Below are 24,310 nucleotides of genomic sequence, written 5' to 3' on the forward strand. Positions count from 1 at the left end.
TCCCAACTCTCTGTGCTTTAGTACAGAACATACAGTAACTCATTTATTATTAACATGAGCTCAGTACATGGCTGTATTCTTCAAACTATTTCTTGTACTAATTGCTTGATATCTTATTTTCATTCCATATGTTATTTATATTTTATATTTCTACTGCTATATTCTGTGTAAGAGCATCTGTAATGATTAAGAACTATATTAATAACCATATTAAATATTTCAAAAAAATTGAATTTGGGAACCGTTTGCACAAATCGAATTTTTCTGTTCAAGCTTCAACATATAGCTGATCTCTGTCTGTCACCATCTTTAGTTTTGTACTTGTTATCGCCTGTTTATGTTATAATAATAATAATGAGAGAAAACGTTGAAGTTTGAGTTTGTGAGACGTCAAAATGAACGTCAACCATGTAACATTAATATCATCCTCTATAACATGTTTAACCAGCGGGTATCGTCTGATTAATGTTGAACTTTATACACAAAGTTTGTCTTTTAATGTCGACATTTACGTGGAGTATAACATTCATCATAACGTCAGATAACCATATTTACAGTCTGCGGTTAACCACCGAGTTGAACCTTTAGCTTCTAACATCACACAAACTCTGTCTTACAACATCTTAACAACTAAAATTTCTAACACTTCAGAATTACATTTTCCCCCAATTTAATAGTCCTGGCTAGCTATGTTGCAATTAGCTTCTTTGGCATGAATGGGAGTCTTGATTGGCTAAACCATTGACCGTAAATAATGGGCTACACTGAGTACAGTTAGCCGACTGGTTTACAAGCTAATGGTAAACAAGCTAGGTCCGTAAATATAAATACCGACACATGAGTAAGCAGTAAATATAACACTACTATATCACTTACCGAAAAAACTGAAGCATCAACTTCTTGGATGGTCTGTTAACCGCACAGCAAGCCGTGTATGTTGTCAGATATGTGTTAAACAAACTCTCCAAACGAAGTAAAAAAGACGAGAAATTAGGGCTGGGCGATATGGACCAAAACTCATATCTCGATATTTTTTCACTGAATGGCGATACTCGATATATATCGATATGTCTTTTATTAACAGTCAGTTGCACAAGTTCAACATGTACATGAAAACAAACTACCTGTTTGTGAAATTAATTAATTTTCTGCACAACAAAATAAACACAGTTGTGTGTTTTGTTATCCATTTAGTTTGTCGAGTTTGGCTTAGAGAGAGAGAGAGAACGAGGAGCAGAGTGAAGAGGGAGAGACAGTGAGATGAGAAATAGGTGAACTGGCAGCTCTACAGAAGAAACGTATAACGTTATTTTAATGAACTATATATCGATATATCTTAAAAACTCGATTTATCGCCCAGCCCTACGAGAAATCAGACGGGTCAAGCTGGTACCTAGCCTCCTGAACTGACCGACAGATGCAGCACGCAGAGCTGTCAATCAAATCTGCCACAACCCTTATATGGGCATAGCCGTTTTCCTTAATAAAATACAATCCGATGAGTTTTAAAAACATTCACCCCCCCACCCCACAGTGGGAGCACATGAGGTCACTAACTAATCAGATGTATTTCGTTTTTTGTACCAGGCTGTAAACACATTAATTCCTGTGGTAAAAACGGGCTTTTTTTGGCTGGGGGCTTATGGCACTTCCGGTGTTTCTGGAGCACAGCCTCAAGCGGTCACTCGACGAACTGCAGTTTTTATTTACTTCCGCATTGGCTTCATTTTTCGAGACCGGAGGAGGTTGCCTGCTTGGTCTCAAACATAAACAAGTGCCAGCTGCTCTTCTGGACAGCACTTTTTGTCTATGCAGAGTGTATCAGACTGTGGTGAAAGAGGAGCTCTGTCTCTGTTGTTTAATAACAGAGAAACAGCTGCTAACATCAGACAAGCTACCGCAGCTGCCTGGCTAGTTAGCTTAGGTTGAGCTAGCTGTTTAGCATGCTAACCAGAGTGTGATTTGAGGGTTTGTTGCTGCACACTGAGTCACCGTGTTACACTTCACTTATCACCTCCAAGTCGCAGTGTTTCGGCTGCACAACCACACAGTTAGCAAACAAGACAAAATGTCACCAGGGTCTGACAGACAGGAGCACAGCATGCCACTCAAACCCCCCCCCAACCCCCCCTCCGGACAGTCACGACGATCCTCAGCGTTAATTCACAGGACTATAAAACAAAGAGGAAGACCAGCTGCCTTCTCTGAGAGGACCACATACCATTCTCTTCACCGTTGAGACTCAGGAAGAGCTGCGTCGTGGCTTTTATCCATCTATCGGCGGTGCTCTCTGTTAGCCTTGGAAGGAAAGCCCGGTGGACGTGGGAGAGATCCGCTTCGGCTGCAGCTCCAGCGGAAGGTTGCTTTTTCATAATTGTGCGACTCCAGACTGACGCTGCATGACGAGCCGGCTGAGTCAGCCTGCTGCACACTGTCACATGGCCGAGGCGGAGCCAGCGGCCACATGTGCGCTTTGTTTTACCTCCACGTTATTAGAACATCCCTAAAAAAAACTCATATTACCTCTGTATTGAAGAAACAAAGGCTACTATCATTCTTCCCTGTAGCTATCTATAGGATTAGCCTACTTCCTGCTTCGAATAGATAAACTATACAATCATAATTGTTTGTATCTACGAGGGACAAAAAATGACTAAAGTATAAATAAATAAATAAATGTTGGGAGAAATGCATACAATAATGTATAAATAAATAAATGCATCAATAATTATATAAATAAATAAATGTTGGGAGAAATGCATACAATAATGTATAAATAATTAAATAAATGCATCAATAAATATATAAATAAATAAATGTTGGGAGAAATGCATACACTAATGTATAAATAATTAAATAAATGCATCAATAAATATATAAATAAATAAATGTTGGGAGAAATGCATACAATAATGTATAAATAAATAAATAATTAAATAAATGCATCAATAAATATATAAATAAATATATAAATGCTAAAAACAATACATCAATGAATAAATAATAAATACACTTTGTTAATGAAAAAGGCTATTTATATATTTTTATTTTTTATTAGCATATTTCTACAGTTATATATGTATCAATGCATACATTTCCACATTAATTGAGTTATTAATTTATTTCTGTATTTTTACATTTACACATCTATTTATTTCTGTGTCCAGGTCGTGAGATATCAAACAATTGATTAGCCTAGTGAAGAAAAGAAAAAAATGCTTGAACATCAATGGGACAAAACACTGAAATAGAATAATGATATCAAGACAAATCCTGTATGAATTAATTTTATATGATGAAATATTGCCAACAACAGCAGAGCATGTTGAGAGAAGCTTTAGTGCTACAGAAGCAACCCTCATTTCATAGTTTTACCAGAATTTTAATTTGTTTTATTTAATGTTGAAGAAATTCCAAGAGTTGTACGTCTTTCATAATTATTTTAAATGGGTTGTATATCTGAATTGTATCTCTCTTCTGTTTTGGTGTGTGTGTCTCTTTAAATGTAATGAGCCCCCCCTGAGTTTTCCTGGTAGACATCACTCCTTCACTAGGGAGAAAAAAAATTGCGGACCTGCGCAAAAGTTTTGTTCTAGGCTGGGGGTGGATTCCATGGGTGGAGATATCAGGGGAGGGGAGGGGAGGTTATTTTCTTACCGGAATCCCACTGTGACATCACAAGGAGAGCAAATTTGAAACAGAGCATTTCTCTCTGTGTTATAAGACTTACACAGACCACAAACAAAGGACTGGATGGGTTTATTTCATATTATGTGGGTCAAAAACACTGTAGAAGTGGATTTTTCACAATATGTCCCCTTTAAAGGAAGTGAGGAAAAGATGTAGACAGATGTGGAAATTCCTTCAGCTGTATAGAAGAACTCTTACATTAAGTGAAAGATCGCTCATCAACCACAGATGGAATTGTGTTGTTGTTTGTTGTGTTGTTGTCAGATCCCTATGATTATTATTTCCTAAATAATTGACAAAACTATGATATGTCTCAGTGTTCTTCTACCTCCGGGGAAAAAAGCAACTTGTTCAAGTACATTTTTCAGACCTGATCACAGCTGAAGATTCCTCAACATATCTTACTGCTTTGATCACCTCATTTTTAATAGATAGAAAGATTATAATTTGGCATTTTATTTTATTCTATAAAACTGAATATGTGTTTTAAACACTGGTGATTTATTTTTCTCTCTGCTCTGTTTTTTCTTCTGTTTCTCCTTTGCTGTAATTTTAAACTTAATTATTACCTGTCAGATATGAATAAGTAATATATTGTGTCGGGTTGATGTTTTTATGTCAATGCAAAGGAAGCCTGTGTATGGGCTTATATTTGTTTTGAAACCATGTTGTTACACTGCCCCCTGCTGGTCCAAGAAGAGACATTCTGCACATGCATTGAAAGTCAGCTGTTGGTGATGTCAGTTTGAAAAGGTCCATTTAAAATGTGTGGCAAGACTGAGAAAGTTTTTCAGACTTGTATTTCTATTAACGTCTCTAAGGGTCATTTGTCTCAGCTGTCAGATTTCTCAGACTGATCTGTGATGAGACTTGTGAAAGAAAAAATGCTTCAGGGTATTTTCATCTAATGATCTTTAATGACAGACTTGTGAGTCCATTTAAATTATTATTAAGATTCTTAACTCACATCAAAAGTATGTGGGTAAAATATAATCATAACATTCTTTAAAAAACATCCATGGGCAGTTCTGCAAGATTTTAAGATTAATGCCCTCTCTGCTACAGATTTCCCATTCACACCGATTTAAAAAACTCAATGCTGTAATATTGTTTGGGAATTTTCACAAAAATGTGATGCGATAACTTTGTTTGTTTTGTGAAGCTTCAAGACACAAGTCACAATTATATCACCAGAAGTCATCATTAAATCAAAGAGACACAATAGTGAATAAAAAAAATCATATAATAAAAATTAATCACAATAATAAAATGAGTGTACAATAATGATATTATAAATCTCAGGTTTGAGATAAAAAGTCGTAATCAAAGAAAACATAAAAACAGTTATAAACACTATTATAAAGTCATACTTTTCAGAGAAAAATAATTAAAATGATCACATTCTAGTCATCATACAGAGATAAAATCTAATAATCTGCAATAAACACTCAAAATTACAAGAAACAAATTATTAAGTTATTTATAGTCAGACTAATTTAATTAACAATCACAAACCTTCAACAATAAATAATTGTGAGATAAAAGGTCAAAATGATGAGATCAGAAGTCATGATGAAGGGATAAAAGTCAAAATATAGAAATACAAACTTCAAATGATGGAATTTAAAATCGTAGGTATGTGATGGAAAATGGAAAATGATCAAAATTATAATAATATTAATAAAATACGGTGAAAAGTCTAACTTTGGATAGATATGTATTGTTGTGGAATTCAAGTCAAAAGAGTTCTGACATTTAATTAGAAGTGTTGAATGTACAGTGTTTAACGTAAAAGAAACTGTTATGCTGAAGTTCACCCAAATCACTGCTTGTTGATGAAATATCACATCCGTCTTAATCCAGCTCATTGATTGTGACAAAGAAGGGAGACGAGGTGAGCTGGCAATTTTAAACAGAATTTTTATTTTCAAAAAAACGTAACTAACTCAATATAAGGTATCATTACTGATGACACACACGTGTCTTGGTAATTTCAGTCTCTATAGGGCTCTATAGGTCGGTGACGTCATGATGCTGTCAGATCATTTTGTCTGCTCTATAAAGGACTCAACACCAGACTGAGATGTGAAGGCAGAGGAACATCATGGCCTGGTGAGATTAAACCATGTCCAAACATCCTTTCACACAGACACTGCAGACAGGTTAGTGAGCTATAACAACAAAGTGAGCGCTCCTATGAGTATATGTGTGTGTGACAGAGTGACCAGGTTGATATAATTCAAGATTCATTCATTGTTTCTTGATTGGTTGGGGTTTGGCAAGTCAAACTCTCTCTTAGTCAGCAGTGTATTTATTACATTAAATAGTTATTGAATCAATTTTGACTTCAAGGTGGTGTGAGAGCAGCCCCTGTTTATTTCATTCTTCTCTAATTTATATGACATGAGCATAGTTTCTTTTTGATTTGGATGATCTGTAAAACTATCAATATCCTCAGTGCCTTCAAAAAGTTAAAAACTTTGCAATTTCTTTCAGATCCATATTGTGTAACTAAAGAAAGTGTGTTTGAGGAGCTCTGCTGGAGTGTTTTGTGTCCTTTATCTTAATAGCAGGACAGTAAAGATAACTCATCTCACTGGTTGAGTTCAACCAGCACCTTAAATCAGGCGATATTTTATCATTGGGTCAGTCATCAGTATACATCAGAGTCAATACAAAGTGTGTTGACATGTCCGGAATCACCAACAGTACATTTTATTGCAGTCTGTTCAGTGTCAGACACAGATATTTGAAGTTGTCACCCCCCTCAGAAACAGCCCTAACAACATCATGAACAGCTGATGCATGGAACACAGACAAAAAAATGAATGAAGAAATCATTCATTTTCAATCAAACAAATGTCATTTATTTTACCCGTAACATTTTCAATTATAAGTGAGTGCTGAGGTCTCTCAGGGTTAGTGGGTGTAGACGGGCTGTACTGGAACATTTCATACAAATTGAACATGAAAACATGTGAGACAGCTTTAAAGCACTTCTAAAGAGGGAGTGACTTTTTGAAGACAGCATGTTGAGCTCCTTAAACTTCACCTTTCCTTCCTCTCAGGTGTTTGGTTGTACTTGATCATTGAAATGTACAACCTGCAGTGTCAGTTAAACTTTGTTTCCTGTTAATAATTCATTCGTATTCTAAAGAAAAACCATGAAATGTGTACATCAGTGTACACCCTGGAAGCTTTTGCATAGAGAAAATAAAAACGTGTTTTAAAAAATATTGTAAATTTTGCTTTTCAAGACTTCCCCATTCTTTGTATGTGTAAATGTACGAAAACGATTCTGAATCTGATTCTGAAAGAGGAATATCACAGAAACAAGAGTGCAAATCTAGTTTTCCAAACAACATGCCCTTTAACTGTTTGTAATAATATTGCTGCTTGCTTAGAATGATGAAACTGGGATATATATGTCTAACAGGAGGCCCTTGAACTGTTTCGATCTCCAAGTTAATAACACTGTAAGACATGGTGAAGAAGAATAACCTCCTTAATACTGTAGTATATGTATTTATAACTGTGTGGGCTCTTGGCTGAATTTTAAAGCCAGTCTTAAAAGACAACACAACATCAGTTCTCTCCTTTATTTCATTGATTTCATTGATCAAACAACATGACATTAAATCTGACTTTAAATCAAATGATCATTCAAATAACGGTTGGCTTCCATATATGAATGCAGACAGAAAAAAAGGTATCAAACGTTCTTCTTTGTCAGTACACTAATTTAAAAAAGAAAGACGAAATAACACCAAAGCCAGATGATGAGGATCAGGACACCAGCCTTATTACAAAATCACAGGGTGCATTGCAATGATTAAACGAAAGATTATTCTAAGTTCAAGTGAGGAGACGATAAGTATTCATTGCTATGAAGAAGCCTCCACATAACTAGTTAACATATCACTAGCAGTTTAGCAGACTATATTGGAAATTTAAAAAGTAGCCTATTAAATCATGGAAGACATTTTATTTTGATATTTTGTACAGCTTTCAAACCGCAAGTGCGATATAACCTTTATTCAACAGCTCTACAGGCGACAATTAATAGCTGAAGGATGTTATTTCTTCACTCTTTTAATGGTTCATCCAGTACCAACCAGAAAACCACAGTTCTATTCGTTGACTGGACATTTGCGTCTTAACGTCTTAAAACTGTAACTATACTTGACATGGGCTCTGTAAGTTATAGGCTAGGATATTAATGCAAAGAACTACCCTACTTTACTTTTATTTTCTACAGTTATTATACAAGGAAAAGTGCATCCTGGCAATTATTTTAAGTGCTACAAGATAAAAGAGAAGAGGCGTACAAACGGTGGTACCAGTAGACATTTGCTACGCCCTACATATGACAAAGTCCAATGCTCCCCACACGTCTAGGCAAAATTTCGTTTAACAGGTTATTGCAATCATTTTTCAGCCCATTGTTCAATGGGGCTGATTATAAAGCTGGTCGATGATGTCCTCGGCTTAAATAATTTGCAGTTGTCTGTGTTTGTGTATCTCCACAGAGTCACAGTTAAACGATAACAGAGTATACCTACATTAATGTTTGTTAAAATGTAACTCGTGTTTCTTTTTCTCTCAGGAAAGAACACTGCTGCTGATCTAAAGCACACAGGTCAACAGTGGTGGTTATATAGGCTTAGTACTACATGGAGATCGCCATCAAAGATTAGTTGAACAATGTTTCGGGAACTTTAGACTGTAAGGCCTATAGGCTGCATTAAATTGAGGTGTTAAAATATGGAAACATGATGGAATTTTGTTTATTCCCTTTGGCTCTTATAAGTAAAGATACTTTCTGTTTTCATGTACGACGATTGAAAACAAAAATATCATTTACATTTTTGAAAAGAAAAGCTTTTATTCTGAAGGCTGCAGGTACAATCCACTTCTTGATACAGTCCATGGTAAATACCAAGACCGAGTTTCAGAGCGATATCAACATTTTTTGCAGCTACACTTTTTGCATTGCCTAAATTAAGTGAGAAATGATGCATTACATACAGCTCATGGCCAAGGAAGTTATATCCTCCATTAAAGTGGACTGAAATCACCTTACCAGTGCTGAATTGCCGCCTCATCTGAAGGTCAAGGGAGTGCAGTCCTTAAATAAACAGTGATCCGGTGAATTAAATCTAACTAACTAGTGCCGAGTGCAAACGGCAATCAATCAGAATGATGAGGATGAGGGGAAGGGAGAAACCAGGAAGTGTACTAACGGAAGTGAGGAAGGAGAAAAAAAGGAAGTGAAAGGAAACAAAATAGTGATCGTTACTACAAGCCGATAAAACAAGTCACCGGGCAATAATGTAAACTATATTTCTTTTAAATATTGGATGTTTTAAAAGCGTTCTGGTATTTTAATTTAATACAGATGGATTCAGAGAATGTCTGGAGTTCAACAAAAAAAAATCTGGATTTGATTGGAAGCAATCTGGCTTTGTGAATATAATTTAAAATTAAGACCATTCTTTCTGTAATAGGGAAAAGGACCTTCAGACACTTGCAGACTAATAACAAGATTTGAGTCCAAGCTTGAGTGAGTGCATCCATAATACAAAAGACAAAAGGAACCAACAAGGAAGTCATACGTGTAACTGTAAAGGTAACATAAAACATGTAGCCTATAAATAGACTGGGGAATTCAGTACAGACCATAGACTGTATATCACAGAGAGATATTGAAGGCAGGGTGGTACAAATATGGGGAGGGGATGGAGCATTCAGTAGAGTCTCAAAAATCCCACACAATAATGCAGTAAGGGTCACACAAGACAAACAGTTTTTTATTAAATACATATTTGTGTGTAAATCAGAAATACGTTGTGATTAATGCACAATGATAAATATTTGTGTGTGCATTCAAAAGTATTTGGTGGGTAGAGTCATTTATAAAGTACAGTGGTGTCCAAACTTTTTTTCTTGCGGGCCAAAATTGTCGTGTTAGAATCGCTCGCGGGCCACAGGTTTTGTTTTTTAAAATATAGTTTAAAAAATAGTAAGGCTTTGTAGATCAGAATCAAAAGGCTCGCTAAAGAAACCCTTTAATAAAAGGAAATCAAATATTTTGATTTCTTCATTCTACTTTATTAGTTTTTGTCTCAGAATCAAGCCTGTAACGTGGTTCATTTCTTTCTGCATTTAGCTCAGGTCATTAAATGGTTAAACAACAGTCTGCTTGTTTGCAAAAACTTTGCATACGTTTTTTTTCATAGTTTACAAAAAATGTGGAAAATAGTAAAAGCTGTAGATAAAAAAAAACAACAACATACATGTTACTGGACATTTTCTATTTTAGGAATATTGTTCAGCCCTTGTTAACATGAAAAAGAAAAATAAGATAATGTGCCAATCTTAATCAAGGCCTCGGGCCAAAATCTTCTGATTCTTTATTTGAAGTCACGGGCCGCAAAAAATCCCCTCAAGGGCCGCAAATGGCCCTCGGGCCGCACTTTGGACACCCCTGATATAGCCTATAAATCACAAAATACATTTGTGAATCCATATGCATTCATGAATATTGAGACTGATCTAACTCCATACATTTAAGGACTGAAAGAGTTCGGGGACAACAGAGGCTTAGGGCTTTATTTACATATCTAAAAATAAACTGGTACTTAATTAACACGGAGATTATAATTGTCTATAAAGAAATGATGTTACACACTCCGATACACTAGGTGGCAGCATGCATCTTTAACGCCAATGAAATGAAGTAGAAGAAGAGGAAGCGTTCACCGGTGTTACAGAACAGTTTATAACAACGAGTGACAGTCATCTGTTAGTCTGATCATTAAATACCTCACCTCTAATAAGGTAAGTAATAAGAATAAATACTTCATCTTCAAAAGTTCACAGCTCAAACTGTGATTGTGTCTTAGCTGTGCTCTGTGCATGTAAACGCTTCTAAGACTCCAGTGAATGAGCCATGACTATGAAAAGTCACATAGATCCTATACTGTATTCATAATGATGGATGTTTGTGGTACTCTTAACACACCACGTAGTAATAAAACAAAAGCACTTATTCATAATATTGATTTCCTCTTGTGTGAGGTGTGAAACCTTCAGTGTTTTAACGTGGGCTTACATGAGCAACTTGTCACCTTTGAACTTTAGACGAAAGATGCAGGCTTAGTAGAGCTGGACGATATGGACCAAAACTCATATCTTGATATTGTTTAGCTGAATGGCGATTCTCGATATATATCGAGATGTATTTTATTAACAGTGAAAACACATGGAAAATAAACTACCTGTTTGTGAATTTAAAAAGTAATGTTATAAAAATAAAAATGTTCCTTAAATACAATAAAAGAGAGAGAGGAGGAGCAGGGTGAAGAGAGACAGACAGTCATCATCAGTGAGATGAGAAAAAGGTGACCTGGCACCTCTGTAATGTTATTTTAACATAAACAATATCCATATTAACGATATTATCTTAACCTATATCTTGTTTGAAAATATATCGATAGATCTTAAAAACTCGATATATTTCCCAGCTCTAAGGCCTAGCGACATCTTCGTTTTAGTAGCCTAACGTGTTGAACTATTAAATGAATATCTCGAACATGTTTTCTCTTTTTTTAAACTCACAGATTCACCACCTGCAATGGAAGCTGGACGTGCACACACGTTTTTGATTACTGGGGGATGTGGATATGTTGGTTATCGGTAAGAGCAATTTCAGACTGTTACTACTACACCCACAATCAGTAATAGGTAATGAGAACAGTTGCTTTGTGCTGTCATAATAATTTACTACCACAAGGTGGGGGTATTGTTCAAGTTATTTCTGTCGGATCAGACCTTTGTAGGTTTGTAGACTATTAAATATAAAACTTTATAAATATGCAATTAGAAACACGTATTAAATATTAACACAGGTTCATATTTTGTATGGCAGAGATAATATGTATAAATGTAATATGTTTAGACAAGTATAAGAAAATGAATTTAGGTTCATTTAAAGGGTGCTGAAGGGATCATTTTCAATGAAAGACTAATGGTGAAGGGGTTGGGATTTAATATGTTCATACTCATTTGTATTTATCTGGACATAAATTCCAACTTCTTTTCAGATTTGCAAATCAAATCAATGCATGAATTTAGGCTACTTTCTTGCAGAAATGTATTCATATTTACTCATTTGTTTCCCCCTGCAGCCTGGCGTGCTCCCTGCGTCAAAAAGGAACCAAAGTTGTTCTGTTTGATACAGTCCCTCCCAAACAGGAACTGCCAGAGGACATAGTGTTTGTTCAGGGAGATATACGTGAGTATGCACATGTAGAGAAAGCCATCAGTGGCGTGGACTGTGTACTCCACCTCGCCTCCTATGGCATGTCGGGCAGGGAGCAGCTGAACCGCCATCTGATTGAGGCGGTGAATGTTCAAGGCACACAGAACGTCCTGAAGGCTTGCGTTGAGCTCGGAGTATCCAGACTGGTTTACACAAGCACCTTCAACGTGGTGTTTGGCGGTCAAGAGATAAAGAACGGGGACGAAGGCCTCCCTTATCTACCTCTTCATCTTCACCCTGATCACTACTCCAGGACCAAGTCCCTGGCTGAGATGGCAGTGCTAAAGGCTAATGGCGCTGCACTTGAGGGTGGCTCCGGGGTGCTAAGAACCTGCGCACTGCGTCCAGCAGGGATCTACGGGCCTGGTGAGCAGAGGCACCTGCCCAGGATTGTCAGCTACATTGAGAAAGGGATCTTCAGGTTTGTTTACGGGGACCCCAGCAGCCTGGTGGAGTTCGTCCATGTGGACAACCTGGTGTCGGCGCACGAGCTGGCTGCAGAGGCGCTGACGTCAGAGAAGCAGCACCGCTCTGCCGGTCAGGCCTATTTTATCTCCGACGGCCGGCCTGTCAACAACTTTGAATTCTTCAGACCCCTGGTGGAGGGCTTAGGTTATCCTTTCCCCAAGCTGCGCCTTCCTATCTCTCTCATCTATTTCTTTGCCTTCCTCACAGAAATGGTCCACCACCTCATTGGCCCCTTCTATAACTTCCAGCCTCTATTGACACGCACAGAGGTGTATAAAACCGGTGTCACGCATTACTTCAGCATGGCCAAAGCTAAGGTGGAGCTGGGTTACGAGCCCCAGGAGCACAACCTGGATGAGGTGGTGCAATGGTTCAGAAGCAGAGGCCATGGGAAGAATTCGCACAGCTCCAGTCTTGGTCGATTGCTGCGAGACATCCTGCTTGTTTCTGCCTTTGTTGCCGTGGCTCTCTCTTTTCTTCCATTTGTCGGCAGTTGATGAGTAGCTAAAGCAAAAAACATCTATTGGATAGTTTTCAAAAAAGCAATACAGAGACTGTTCCAGATCAACACTGTTTACATGATTAAAAATGATCAGATCAATGTGCACTTTTTTTATTTCAGAATGTTCTGTACTGTCAGGTGCTTCAGTCACAGACAGACAAACTCAGTGAAAACAAAATGAGCATGTTTACCTTCCACCTTTTAAACAGTAACCCCCAATCCATAAGAAATGATCAAATAGTTTATAAACCTATTTTTTGTATCTTCTTTCAGTTAACTTTTTGACAGATCAAACACATCCAAATATGCCTCTGCATCATTTTTTTTAATGCTGTTTTAGGAAAAGGACTAAACAGTGGTTGCCCGAACATTACTACACGTATAAAACCTTACAAAGTAAACATGGTTTGTGTGATTTCTTTTTCTTATCTGGGTCAAATTTGATTTTTTTTTTCACAATAGCCTAATTTACTTTAATTAAAGTGATATATTTAAAATCAATTACAACATTGAATGCAGCTTAAATTGAGCTAACACTTCTATAAATAATTTATTTGATACTTCACCAACATCATAATATTCCTCTAAGGACCATACTGAAAATAGTAGGACATACGAGTACCCGGATGATATACACATTATTTAGGATGATCTCCGAGTAGGCTCTACATTCATCCTTGATAAGGTGTATAAACTGAAGTTATTATTCTCTTTGCAGCTTATATGTGGTTGGAAAAGGAGTCGGACCAGGTGAGGCGTGCTTTGTGTGGTATTTTAGTCTGCCATGGGATGAATGCAGACGTCCCCTTCTCTCTAAACTATTCTCTTTTCAGAGCCGGCAGCCCCTTGCTGAGTTGGTCGCAATCATTGTTTCTCTGCAGCATTAACCACATTCCTGAGGGGCGCAGCGCATCCTGTCTCCATCCCCGCATTCCTTTGACGCGAACAAGTCCCCTGTGGAAAACGGCATTTTATTTAGATTCTCAAACGCTTCGAGGGCTCGGACTCAAACACACGGGACATTTATGGCGTATGCGATTATCTAACCTTACTTTGATTTGTAGCATAGTGACCGTAAGCGAAAACTAGAGGAAAAACCAACAAGGGGAAATTCCTCCGCGCAGCGCGCCATTGACTGTAAAGACCTTTCAACTTAACAAAAAACTGAAGTTGACAAACGTATCCCCTGTCGGCTGAAACTGTGAGAAAGAGTTTGTTTTTTCGGCGGAAGGGGGGAAAAGCAGAAGAAGAAGACGATGTGGCTCACGGTGGAGCTTTCTGAGTACGTTGGTGGTTTTCTGTAAATGAGAGAGAGAGAGAGAGAGGAGCTGTAGCGCGGCGTTTTTTGTTTTGATTTCCATGTGAAATGCAATTAGTGCTCCGCGGTGCTCACTCTCAACTTGTTCCTCGCACAACATGGAGCACTACCAGGAGGATCTGGGACTCCGGGCCAGCACGTTAATGGAGGACCTTTCCTTGTACGACGCGTATAAAGACGGGATGTACAACGCGAGGAGAGACTTGGTTATAAACCCCGATTTAGACTTTTCGGCTCCGGTAGCGGCGGAGCGTAAAAGTAAGCCGATGAATGGCACCTCTGTGCTCCACCAGCAGCATCACACTGTGGAGAATTTCACCACGGGGAATAAAGTGTACACGGCGGCTCCCGTGCGACCTGTGAACTGCGCCCGGACAGTGCCCGTGGATTTCTGCGCCCCTCAAAGAGACGCAGGTTACACCGAGGAGGGGGGCTGCTGCACCAAATCCGAAGTGGCTCTACCTTGCTACACGGGCGCGTCGGAGAGGCACAGGAGGTACTCTCTGGAGGTGCAGGGCCACAGGTACAGCACCGGGTCCACCTTCGACGGGGTGCCGCTAAACAAACCGGCGGTACCTCTGCCCGGCAACAGGTGCAACAGCGTCTGCATCACCAGCAGCAGCCATGACGGGAGATACAACGCCACAAGCCCCCGGTCCAGCCTGGCGTCGTCCCTGTCCTCCCAGGAGCAGAGCAAGCACGCCAGCCCGCGGTCCAGCATCAGCAGCCCGCGCACCAGTTTGGTTGTGCCGGGTCAGGACAGGTACACAAGCCCCAGGTCTAGTTTGGTTCACTGCGAGGGCAACAGTGTCCTAAGTCCCAGATCCAGCTATGCAAGCACCGCAAGCGACACCAGTAAACACTCCAGCCCCCGGACCAGCCTCAACAGCTGCGACTGCTGCAGCAAGCCGAGCAGCAACCGGACCAGCGGCATCAGCATGGGCTACGACCAGAGGCACACAAGCCCCAGGTCCAGCACGGCCAGCCAGTACTCATTCACCACCAGCCCGAGGTCAAGTTACTCCGACTCCAGGTACGGGGGCCCTGGGGGCAACCATGACCTGGAGGGGGCGATTTTGCACCCAGCGCCGAGTCCTCGTTCGAGCATCTGCAGCCAAGATGGTAGTAGCGCCAGACCGGGTACCTCTGCGAACTGCGTGGTCAGCCCCCGCTCCAGCATCTCCAGTCACAGCTCCAGAAGTTCCCGCAGCTCCAGGGGGTCTATGAGCACCTACCCGGACCTGCAGCAGCTGCCCTCGCCCAGGTCGTCGATGCTGGGGACCGGTTTGCACGAGGACACCTTGCTACAGGAGTTCGGAGACTCCAACGGGATCCAGAGCCGCCTCCATCTGCAGGTGCTCTCGGCGGCGGCAGAGCCCCAGCAGCAGCAGCAGCAGTCGGCACAGACAGGAGGAGGGACTGCGGAGATGACCGCAGCTGGGTCGCCCTTGTCGTTTAGTTATGGGGTGTCTAAAGCGGCCACGTCAGGCCAGAGGTTCAAGATACCTTACCAGGTGGTGACCCCCAGCAGGGAGAGCGGGCCGAGCCAAGCGGAGAGACGGCTGGAGGCCCTCACCCTGGAGCTGGAGAAGGAGTTAGAGATGCACATGAAAAAGGAGTACTTTGGTAGGTACTGTTACTCACAGGTTTGTTGGCAAATGACCTTTATGGTCTGTTAAAACTTCCAAGTAGTTATGAATTAAGTTCCATGTTGAAACAAAAAAAAATGTGTTGCTGAATAAATAGCACAGATCTTTTTTTTATTCCACATATCGCAAGTCCCCTTTGTACAATATGGATTTTGTGTAGGATCAGATTGGTTTTGTGGCCCTTAAAGAACATATTTCCTTCAAATCTTGCGTCTAATAATCATGTTGGCAAATGATGCCCCCCCCCCCCCCCACACACACACATACACACACACCTTGTTCTACCCTTGCCCTGTTCTTGTAGAGTAGTCTGCACAAGTACCTGTGAGGTGTTTGCATGATTCTTTCAGAAAACTATGCATGCAGATGTTTGAAGTCGTGTGCAGAAAGAGAAAATTTAAGAATCCACAAAAAAGGGATCAGAAATAGGTTTCTGTTGATAACTGCAAGAACCTTTATTGTTTCAATTGATTCCACTGGAATCATAGTAAAATATCCATGGCAACAGCACAATAGTCCTGGCAGCATGACATATCTGTGTGTGTAACTTTTGCTGAATCAGACGAGTGCCTATCAAAAATGGGAGTCGAGGAAATAGTTAAAATAGTGCTCGCTGGTGTTTTTTCAGTGCAGGAAGAGGTTATTTATAGGCTTGTCATCTTTTCAAGGTCTGTTTGCAAGCAGCTTGCACAGTGTTAGCACTAACAGGTCCCTCTGTGGCTGATAACAGTGGCTTTGCAGGGCAATACTAATTTCTGTCTTGGCACCGCTAACATTTGCGCAGCGCTGCACCTCGCTGAATGGAACCTTCTGTTCTGCCAGAGTGGACACTTTTTGGTCATTCAGAGCAACATGGTCTGGATTTTTTTTTTTTTGTTGCAAACGCACCATCTGGAGGAGGGAGCTTATTGGATTGTTGCCAGATTTCAATAATAACATTTGCTGGGATTTTTTTGTGTGTGTGTGTCTGCGATAAGTAACTATGAGACCAAATGTGTTGGGTTCAGCAGCCAATGGAAATCCCGCTGAGGAAGTCGCTGTCTACCTTTTGAATCAGCAGTCAGACAAATGGCTTGCAGTCAGAGAACAGTGGCTTGTTTTATAGCCGGTGCACTTGCTCTGAGCAAGGCGTAGACAGCTGTTGATTTGTTCCAGAGAAGCAGGTGAGAGGAGGAGGAGGAGGAGGAAAGGCATAGAAGACGAGGAGGGATGAGGAAGAAAGCAAGAAGGAAGAACAGGAGAGACAATGGAGAAAGAGGGCGGAATTAGGCAGATATGGTGAGTGGAAGGAAGAGAAGAATACAGTCAGACTCTCTTTACAAAAACCCCTATGGATACAGCTCTGTTTCCGTAGCGACAGTGAAGAAATTGATCGTCTTTTTTTGGGCTAAGTGGGGGGGCAGCGCTCTCTGCCAGTGTCCCACACTGCCCGGCTCTGCTTGACCGGCCCTTGTGTGGCCTTCTGTTTGTTGTGGTGGCGAAGGAGCTGTGAATCAACAGCTGGCCTGATACAGGGCCTGCGATTCAAGCAGCAGAGAGGGGGGAAGGAGGGAGGCCCACCCCACCCATTTGCTCCTCTCCTCTCAACCCCCCCTCCTCCACCACCACCACCACCACCACCCCACCCCACCCTGACTCCCCCCGCGAAGCCCTTCATTAACCAGCCAGTGGGGAGTCGGGCAACACCAGACACTTGGCACACGATCTTGGCTGGCGGGCCAGACGTAGTTGGTGGGGGTCAAGTCTGATCACCTGCCCAGAATTATAATGGCAGTAGTCATGCACATGCCTGACACACACACACACACACACACACACACACACACACACACACACACACACACACACACGCGGCATGCTGACTTGTTGCAGCAGCACACTGCCCCTGCCATGTGTCCCTGCAGTTTCCTTTCAACGCTGCGTACACTCTTATTGCACAAATTGCAGCCGACGTAAGATAAGCTGTGTAATTAAAGGAGAATCTTACTTAACGTTTTAAAAGCTTCATCATCTTCTGATGTGTCACAAGTGAAGACCTCTCCTATAATGGGCCCCTATTTCCAGGCTTTAATGATATAAAGGCTGGTGTGAAGTTGAGTGCTACATTTTGCATTTCTGCACCATGTTTGAAGTACTCTGACAGCTTTTTGTTGTCGCCATTTATGTCGAAAATTGCTAATTTAGACGTGACCTAGCTGCTCGGTGCAGTACCTCCAGCTCGATAGTTAAAACACTTCTTGCCGTTTCCTAAGATAATTGGGGTATTTCATATTATTTGTTTATATCTGAGAACTCGATTTCTCCCCAGTTGTGATAAATCAAACTTCAAGTTGGAAGTGCTCGTTTAGCTTTCAGGGCTATGCGTTCAATGTAGGTCCCCAAACACAGCATATAAAATGACTTGTCTGTTCATCTGAGCATCTTCAGCTTTGTCTTTTGGTTAGAATAGGTTGCCACCGTAGGGTTTCACGCTTCCTGGCCGCTGTCAGTCCACTGTTGTGCACTCTGCTTTGCCAGTGATTTATCATACACAGCCATGTTTGTTGTTGCAGTGAAAGAGAGTGAAACACTCCTGGAAGACGTGCAGAGGTTTCTTAAATAGTGTGCAGCAGTTTGTTGGTTCTATTTCTCTCCCTACAGATGTTGTATTTGTTGGACAGATCTTAACTACACTCATTGTTTTATTTTTATGGTGTGAGAAGACAAAGTCAGGCCAAGTGGTCGTCAAAGTTTCATGAATCAGGAACTATTTATATACATAATCACCTGTCAGAAAACCTTTGCTTGACCCTCCATGTAACATTTTCATCTTTCAGAAATAACAACGTCCTTTAATACTGACACACTGCACTCATACTCCATTTTTATTTCATCATCAAACTCATCAGTCTGATGTTTAAAAAGCGGTCTCACAGGCCCACACTCGGCTGTGTCGGGAATGCTTTGAGAAAGCCGAACCGTGTTTTTGTTAAAAGTTGCAGAGACGCATGTGCATCCAGTGATTTTATTTTTAACCTCACTGACTACACAACATCCTGTCCTTGTTGCCACATGGACATGTTATGAAATGGGCACATGAGGGATTCAGCTTCCTGTTTTAAAATGAAAAACAAGAGACAGCTTCAGAGACATCTCCTTCTGTCCTGTCAAACCATATCCACATCCTCGCTTATAAGATACTTCAGCTTTTTATTTTATTTTTGCATTGATGTGGAAAGCGTTAATGTAATCACATTTATGATTTCATTAACCCTTTAGTTTTCTCATGACAAAGAACATGTTGACAAAAAAAAAATCTGGAGAGACTCTTCCGCAGAGCAGCAAAAAGAGAGAGTGAGGAGAAATAATGAAGGTAGATTGATGTAGCTCCATAAATAAATCATTTCTCAGTTCAGGCGCTGGGAAGAGTGTCAAAGCAAAAGTCAGTCAGTCAGTATTGCCAGTCAGTCAGTATTGCATGACCATGGACTTATACCCCCCCCCCCCCCCCCATAACAGTTCACATATACAGTTTAGCGACATATGCTGACAACTGTGTAATACTGGGAATTAGAGATTTCCCTTGTTGGAGTTCAGACATACTGTATGTGTAATGGTTGACTTGGACTTGTCACTCTTTGTGAAAACATGTTGAGTTTCTGGACATCAACTTTGTGTCAAGGTTGCATGTTGGTGTTTCTGTACAGGTGCAGCAGGTGGCACGATCACACACTGTAATCTATAAAGATAAACTCAATGTTTTTAGGACCATATAAGGGTACAATAAAGGTATGCATTTACTAGTACCATTCAGAAACAAATCTATTATTGTCATTGCAAATAAATATGAGGGGTGTGGGGGGAAGGGAAGTCCTGGTGTAGAAACAGAAAAGCTACAAAAAAAAAAAAAACTCATACAAACATGCAAGAAGTTCCCTGCATCACAGTCCGGTTCTGTCTAGAAGATTTATCCAAGTAACTCTGCACACAAGAGTTAGGGTTTAAATACTGTATGAGAACGGGGAAATTTGGAGTTAACGATGACAGCAAGTGATCAGCAAAGTAAAGTTTGTAGACTAGTATACGGATTGTAAGCAGTCCAGAGCTCCTGTATTATAACATTTTCAAGTTTAACAGTTTGTGCTGCATAAACCAAATGGGAAAATTAAAATGAAAAGGCCTGAACAAAGAAATCACTTCATTCACATTTTGCTAAATGATATGCGACTTGAATTCAGCAGGTTTAATTGACTTGGTTCTTTTATTCAGTGTTTGCATGGTTTTCTTAAAAAGAGGCTACAAGAGGCGGGTATACGATTCTACAGCCGTGGTGTCATTGAATGTGTCCTTGTATTCCCCCCCCCCCCCCCCTTCACAGATACATGAGAAAGACAGTAACTGCTATTGAAGTTGTTTTATTATTGACAAGAATGGTCAGGATGCTTCCTATCTAATTTATTCTGATAAATCAGAATGACCCCAAGTGTTTCTTTTTTTTTTCTTTTTTTTTTTTACATCTTCGGTGTTGTTAGGATTTCATTATGTACTGCATGTACGATAGCCATCATAGACTTTTATTTTGAAAAAGAGAAATCAAGCAGACGAGACAATAAGTAGCTGAATTGTTTATTCTTTTCGCATGTTTTATTGTGATATCTTTGAACAATTGAGCAGAGTATCCAGCTTAGGTTAATCAATTAAATGCCAACATTGAGTTTGATTTTGATGAATTATTTCATGCCAACATCAACAAGTAAAATGGGAAGGCATGTAATCTATGTTTGGTTCTTTGAGTATCCGTGTCCTTTATCTGTGTCTGCAGATGTCCCAGGCTGCAGGAGAACTGTTAGGAAAGATAATTTATTTGCTTCAGATAGCCAGGGAGTTCCACTGTTACATCACAGAAAGTGCGTCCTTACTCTGAAACCATCCTGAGATATATATTTGTATCAAAGATAGGATATAATTTAACTGGAGAGGGGGGGGGGCAGCTCCCTGTCAGGATCTTGTGTCCTTTAGGCAGTGTGACCCTGGACTCACCCCACCCAGGCTTTGACCCTGCACTCCCTGAGGAATGTGACCCCCGGTGGAGGTTGACTTGTGTGTGAGAGTTTGCCGATCGTTCGTCTGCTGCTGCTGCTGCTGCGTCAGAATACTTTTTAAGCCATCGTTTCCCCCCCTTCTCCTTTTCAATTAGCGTCATTCTTCTCTATACAGCTGGTTTGTGTAGGCTGTTGTTGGAGAAGAAGAAGAAGTGTACTGTGTACCTGTGGATGGTGATGCATGTCCCTCTGGTTTGGGTCAGTGCATCACTAATCTGCAACACCCGAGAATTATTTTGTAATATCTTTGCACTGATGTCGCTGCACCGACACAATTAGTTTCACAACTTCACAGGAACTGGAGGGTTTCCAAGCAACACTTGAAATAGATGAATCAGTGAACTAAAGGTCTGCTGACAGCGAGAGCTTGATGAGTCTAAGCAAAGACTGTTGTACATAATTAACAGTATTTAGAACACCTTAGCGGAGTGATACATAAAGTGAGAAGTCCCAGTGCTGTTCTCTTGATCAGCTGTTGGCCAATTAGATGACTTATAAACATATCTGTTGTATAAAGTGTCATTCATTGTAAATCCTGTATTTTGATATGTATTGTATCGTCAGCTTCTTGCCAATACATTCCCCTTGCATCTAACCCCCCTGGATTGTTTCAAAGAACACTGACTTTTGTCAAACTTGAACCCATGTTGAATTTCAAAGACCTCAAGCATCCCTTCTCTTAGATCAGCTTCTTTCAACGAGACATTGATTCCTAAGAAAACAGCATTTTTACCAGAGCTGGAAAAGTTTTTGTTTTTTTATACTCAGATGCTTTATGTTCCTTCTGTTTTTGTGGCTCAGTGGTTTAATGGGGGAGGGGCTCTGTTGGAAAAGGATGACGTCACACATTTCTGTGCACCAATCATAGTTGGCAACATTTAAATTAAAAATCTAATTACAGTGATGGGGTTGTTTGTTTATGTTGGCAGCACTTTCGGTGAACTCTGCTCAAACGACCGCAGCGTCCTGACAAAGCTGAGATTCTGAGCGGAGTTCATTATAAATAACAATAATCAATGATTTTAGTTTCAACTTTAACTTCTATGAATATTTAATGGAATAGAGAAACAATGAGTCAGAACTGTATTGTAAGGCTTATAAGTTATCAACGTTTGGACTCATGACCTCAACATTTCTTCAATTATTTCTACAGCCTCAATTTAATAGAATATTGGAAAACAGCATCGTCATCATCTGTCAGGACTCTTAAACCGATTCTAGTTGTTGGAGTCCGCCGATGTATGAAGTGTGTATAAAAGTCACTTAAGGCTGTCCTGACCATCAGAACATTTTTTTGGTCTTCTGCTACAGGACTAGAAATCATTTTAGGAAATTAAACACCAACTCAAATTTGAAGCGTCCTCTTTAAAATAAAAGCACACCTGTGGCTGTGGATTCTGAGCTTGACTTGGTCGACATTCCTGATTTGCAGTGTGATGTTGGTCTTCAAAAGCTGCAGTCTGAACAATGGATTGAATCCATAGAGTCAGAAATACAGCAGTGATCATATATTTGTTGCAGGATAATTTTTTTTTTTGTTGCATACATGCAGGTTTGGCAGAGTTGGTCTTTTGATCAGCTTTCCAAAAAAAAAAGGAATCAAAACTGGCAGCGTGTCCAAAATGGTATTGATGGTAATGGTGCACAAGCAGCTGTGACTAATGAAGGCAGTAAGGCAGTTTAACATCCAATATCAAACTTGTTTGCACAACATTAGTGAATAAGCAGACATAAATTAGTGCATTGCTTTGACATTTTATTGCCATGTTCCATGAAGAAAACTCTTCTTCTACTCTTGCATTTGAAATACTTTGCTCAGGATCCAGCACATTGGCTAACTGACCTCGTGTCTTTGACAGGTATCTGTGTCAAATGTGGGAAGGGAGTGTACGGAGCCAGCCAAGCCTGCCAGGCCATGGGGAACCTGTATCACACAAACTGCTTCACCTGCTGCTCCTGTGGTGAGTAAAACCAAAAAACAAAAAAAAGTTATTTCAATGGATGTGAGCGAAAACTTTGCCAGTTTGACGCTTCCAGTACCTGCTGGATGAGAAAGTGACGTCCAAAGCAAACTTAAATGTTGCTAACTGAATCCAGGGCTGAAATACAGGATTGTGGTTGCAGCAGCCTTGATGCTTTTTTTCTGGGATTTTAGTTTAAACGTAGAATATGACTGTTGTGTTTCACGTTTCTGTGGTGCTGTCAGCAGGTTTGAAATGTCATAATCTGTATTTGAACAGGCTGGAAGAGAACAAAAAGCTCAACCTGTTATGATGACTCTGTTGCTACATGGATGATTGCACTTTTATAAAAGACAGGAGCTCTCACTAGATTCAGTCATCCATGTCAGTTTGACATTGTTTTCATGAACGTCTTGATTTTTTAAATGTTTTTCTAATCTACAGGGCGCCACAGGAATGAGTCCTAAAACCCGGAAGTAAGTTAGCATTTGAGCGCCATGGGGTCTAACGTCTAAAAGTCAACGGGGATTTTGAATGGGTTTGTGGTTAGACGCCTGAAATAAGGTCTGTGGTTAACACAAGCTGAAGAGATGTTGGCGTTTTGTTAGACCACATAAACTACATTAGGTAATACCCCCACTTGTGAATGTTGAAGTTTTTACGTGTCTTTAAAAAGGCGGTTACTAACAAGTGGCTAAATGTGACTACAGCGGTTGTCGGGGACATTAAACGTCATCATGCCGGACACAAACGGCGGGAACTCTCTCATTAGTCGGAGATGTCTCCTGTAGGTTTAATCTTTAGGTTAAGGTGAATATTATGTTAGTAAATAATTTATTAAGCTACGTGGATTAGTTTATCGAGGATCGTCTGAAGCGTAACGGTAGTGACGTCACAATCATCCGACCGTGGTGTAGTTAGCTTGTAGCATAACGTTAGCTTTTGACTTCTGTCGGCCGCATTAACGCTTCAAACATCATAAAAATGGTGTTCATCTGTGAAGATTATCCTGCTGAACAAAACGCCTACGCTTCAGAAACATGTGTTTAACACAGAGTTTATTTTCTGCAATGATCCAAAATCCAATGAAAAAATCCCATAGGAGAATTCTCGTTAGATCCCATGGAGATGTTACTTCCGGGTTGGCCTTCAAAAATCCGTCATATGGTTTGTTCTCTATTAGTGAGTGATGTAGACTACTGGTTCCAAACTGGTGGGTCGGGACCCAAAAGTGGGTCGGTTATTTTCAGTGTGCCTTGACTTTTATTTAGTCAAAAAGTCTGTTTGTTTTGTTATGTTTCTTTGTCTGAGGTCCAAA

The 24,310-nt window shown here is 40.3% G+C and overlaps 3 protein-coding genes across 5 annotated transcripts in view; 2 read left to right on the top strand and 1 right to left on the bottom strand.

The window, feature by feature from the left end:
- The window catches only part of trpm7 (transient receptor potential cation channel, subfamily M, member 7), a 42,581-nt gene extending 40,185 nt beyond the window's left edge, over positions 1-2,396 (bottom strand). For 2 of the 3 annotated variants that reach the window (XM_061041950.1, XM_061041959.1), the window contains exon 1: positions 2,222-2,396. In XM_061041950.1, coding sequence (XP_060897933.1) covers positions 2,222-2,224 — 3 coding nt within the window. In that variant the 5' untranslated portion in view covers positions 2,225-2,396. The remainder of the gene's footprint in view (positions 1-2,221) is intronic. The other variant, XM_061041940.1, reaches the window with a different exon arrangement.
- An 8,018-nt stretch (positions 2,397-10,414) lies between these two features.
- sdr42e1 (short chain dehydrogenase/reductase family 42E, member 1) lies at positions 10,415-13,384 on the top strand. The gene is made up of 3 exons (XM_061042025.1): positions 10,415-10,530; positions 11,313-11,388; positions 11,880-13,384. The coding sequence occupies exons 2-3, from the start codon at positions 11,327-11,329 to the stop codon at positions 12,976-12,978; spliced, it is 1,161 nt and encodes a 386-aa protein (XP_060898008.1). The 5' UTR covers positions 10,415-10,530; positions 11,313-11,326; the 3' UTR covers positions 12,979-13,384.
- A 423-nt stretch (positions 13,385-13,807) lies between these two features.
- Positions 13,808-24,310, top strand: part of wtip (WT1 interacting protein) — a 35,478-nt gene continuing 24,975 nt past the window's right edge. The window contains exons 1-2 of the mRNA XM_061042014.1: positions 13,808-15,927; positions 22,891-22,992. Coding sequence (XP_060897997.1) covers positions 14,400-15,927; positions 22,891-22,992 — 1,630 coding nt within the window. The 5' untranslated portion in view covers positions 13,808-14,399. The remainder of the gene's footprint in view (positions 15,928-22,890; positions 22,993-24,310) is intronic.

The sequence above is a fragment of the Labrus mixtus genome, chromosome 1, assembly GCF_963584025.1.
Source record: "Labrus mixtus chromosome 1, fLabMix1.1, whole genome shotgun sequence".
Lineage (NCBI taxonomy): Eukaryota > Metazoa > Chordata > Actinopteri > Labriformes > Labridae > Labrus > Labrus mixtus.

Bases quoted from the DNA above. Each gene is read 5' to 3' on its own strand.
- sdr42e1 (XM_061042025.1), top strand. From the start codon at position 11,327: ATGGAAGCTGGACGTGCACACACGTTTTTGATTACTGGGGGATGTGGA. The intron at 11,389-11,879 runs GTAAGAGCAATT...TTCCCCCTGCAG, and splicing joins TGTGGATATGTTGGTTATCG to CCTGGCGTGCTCCCTGCGTC.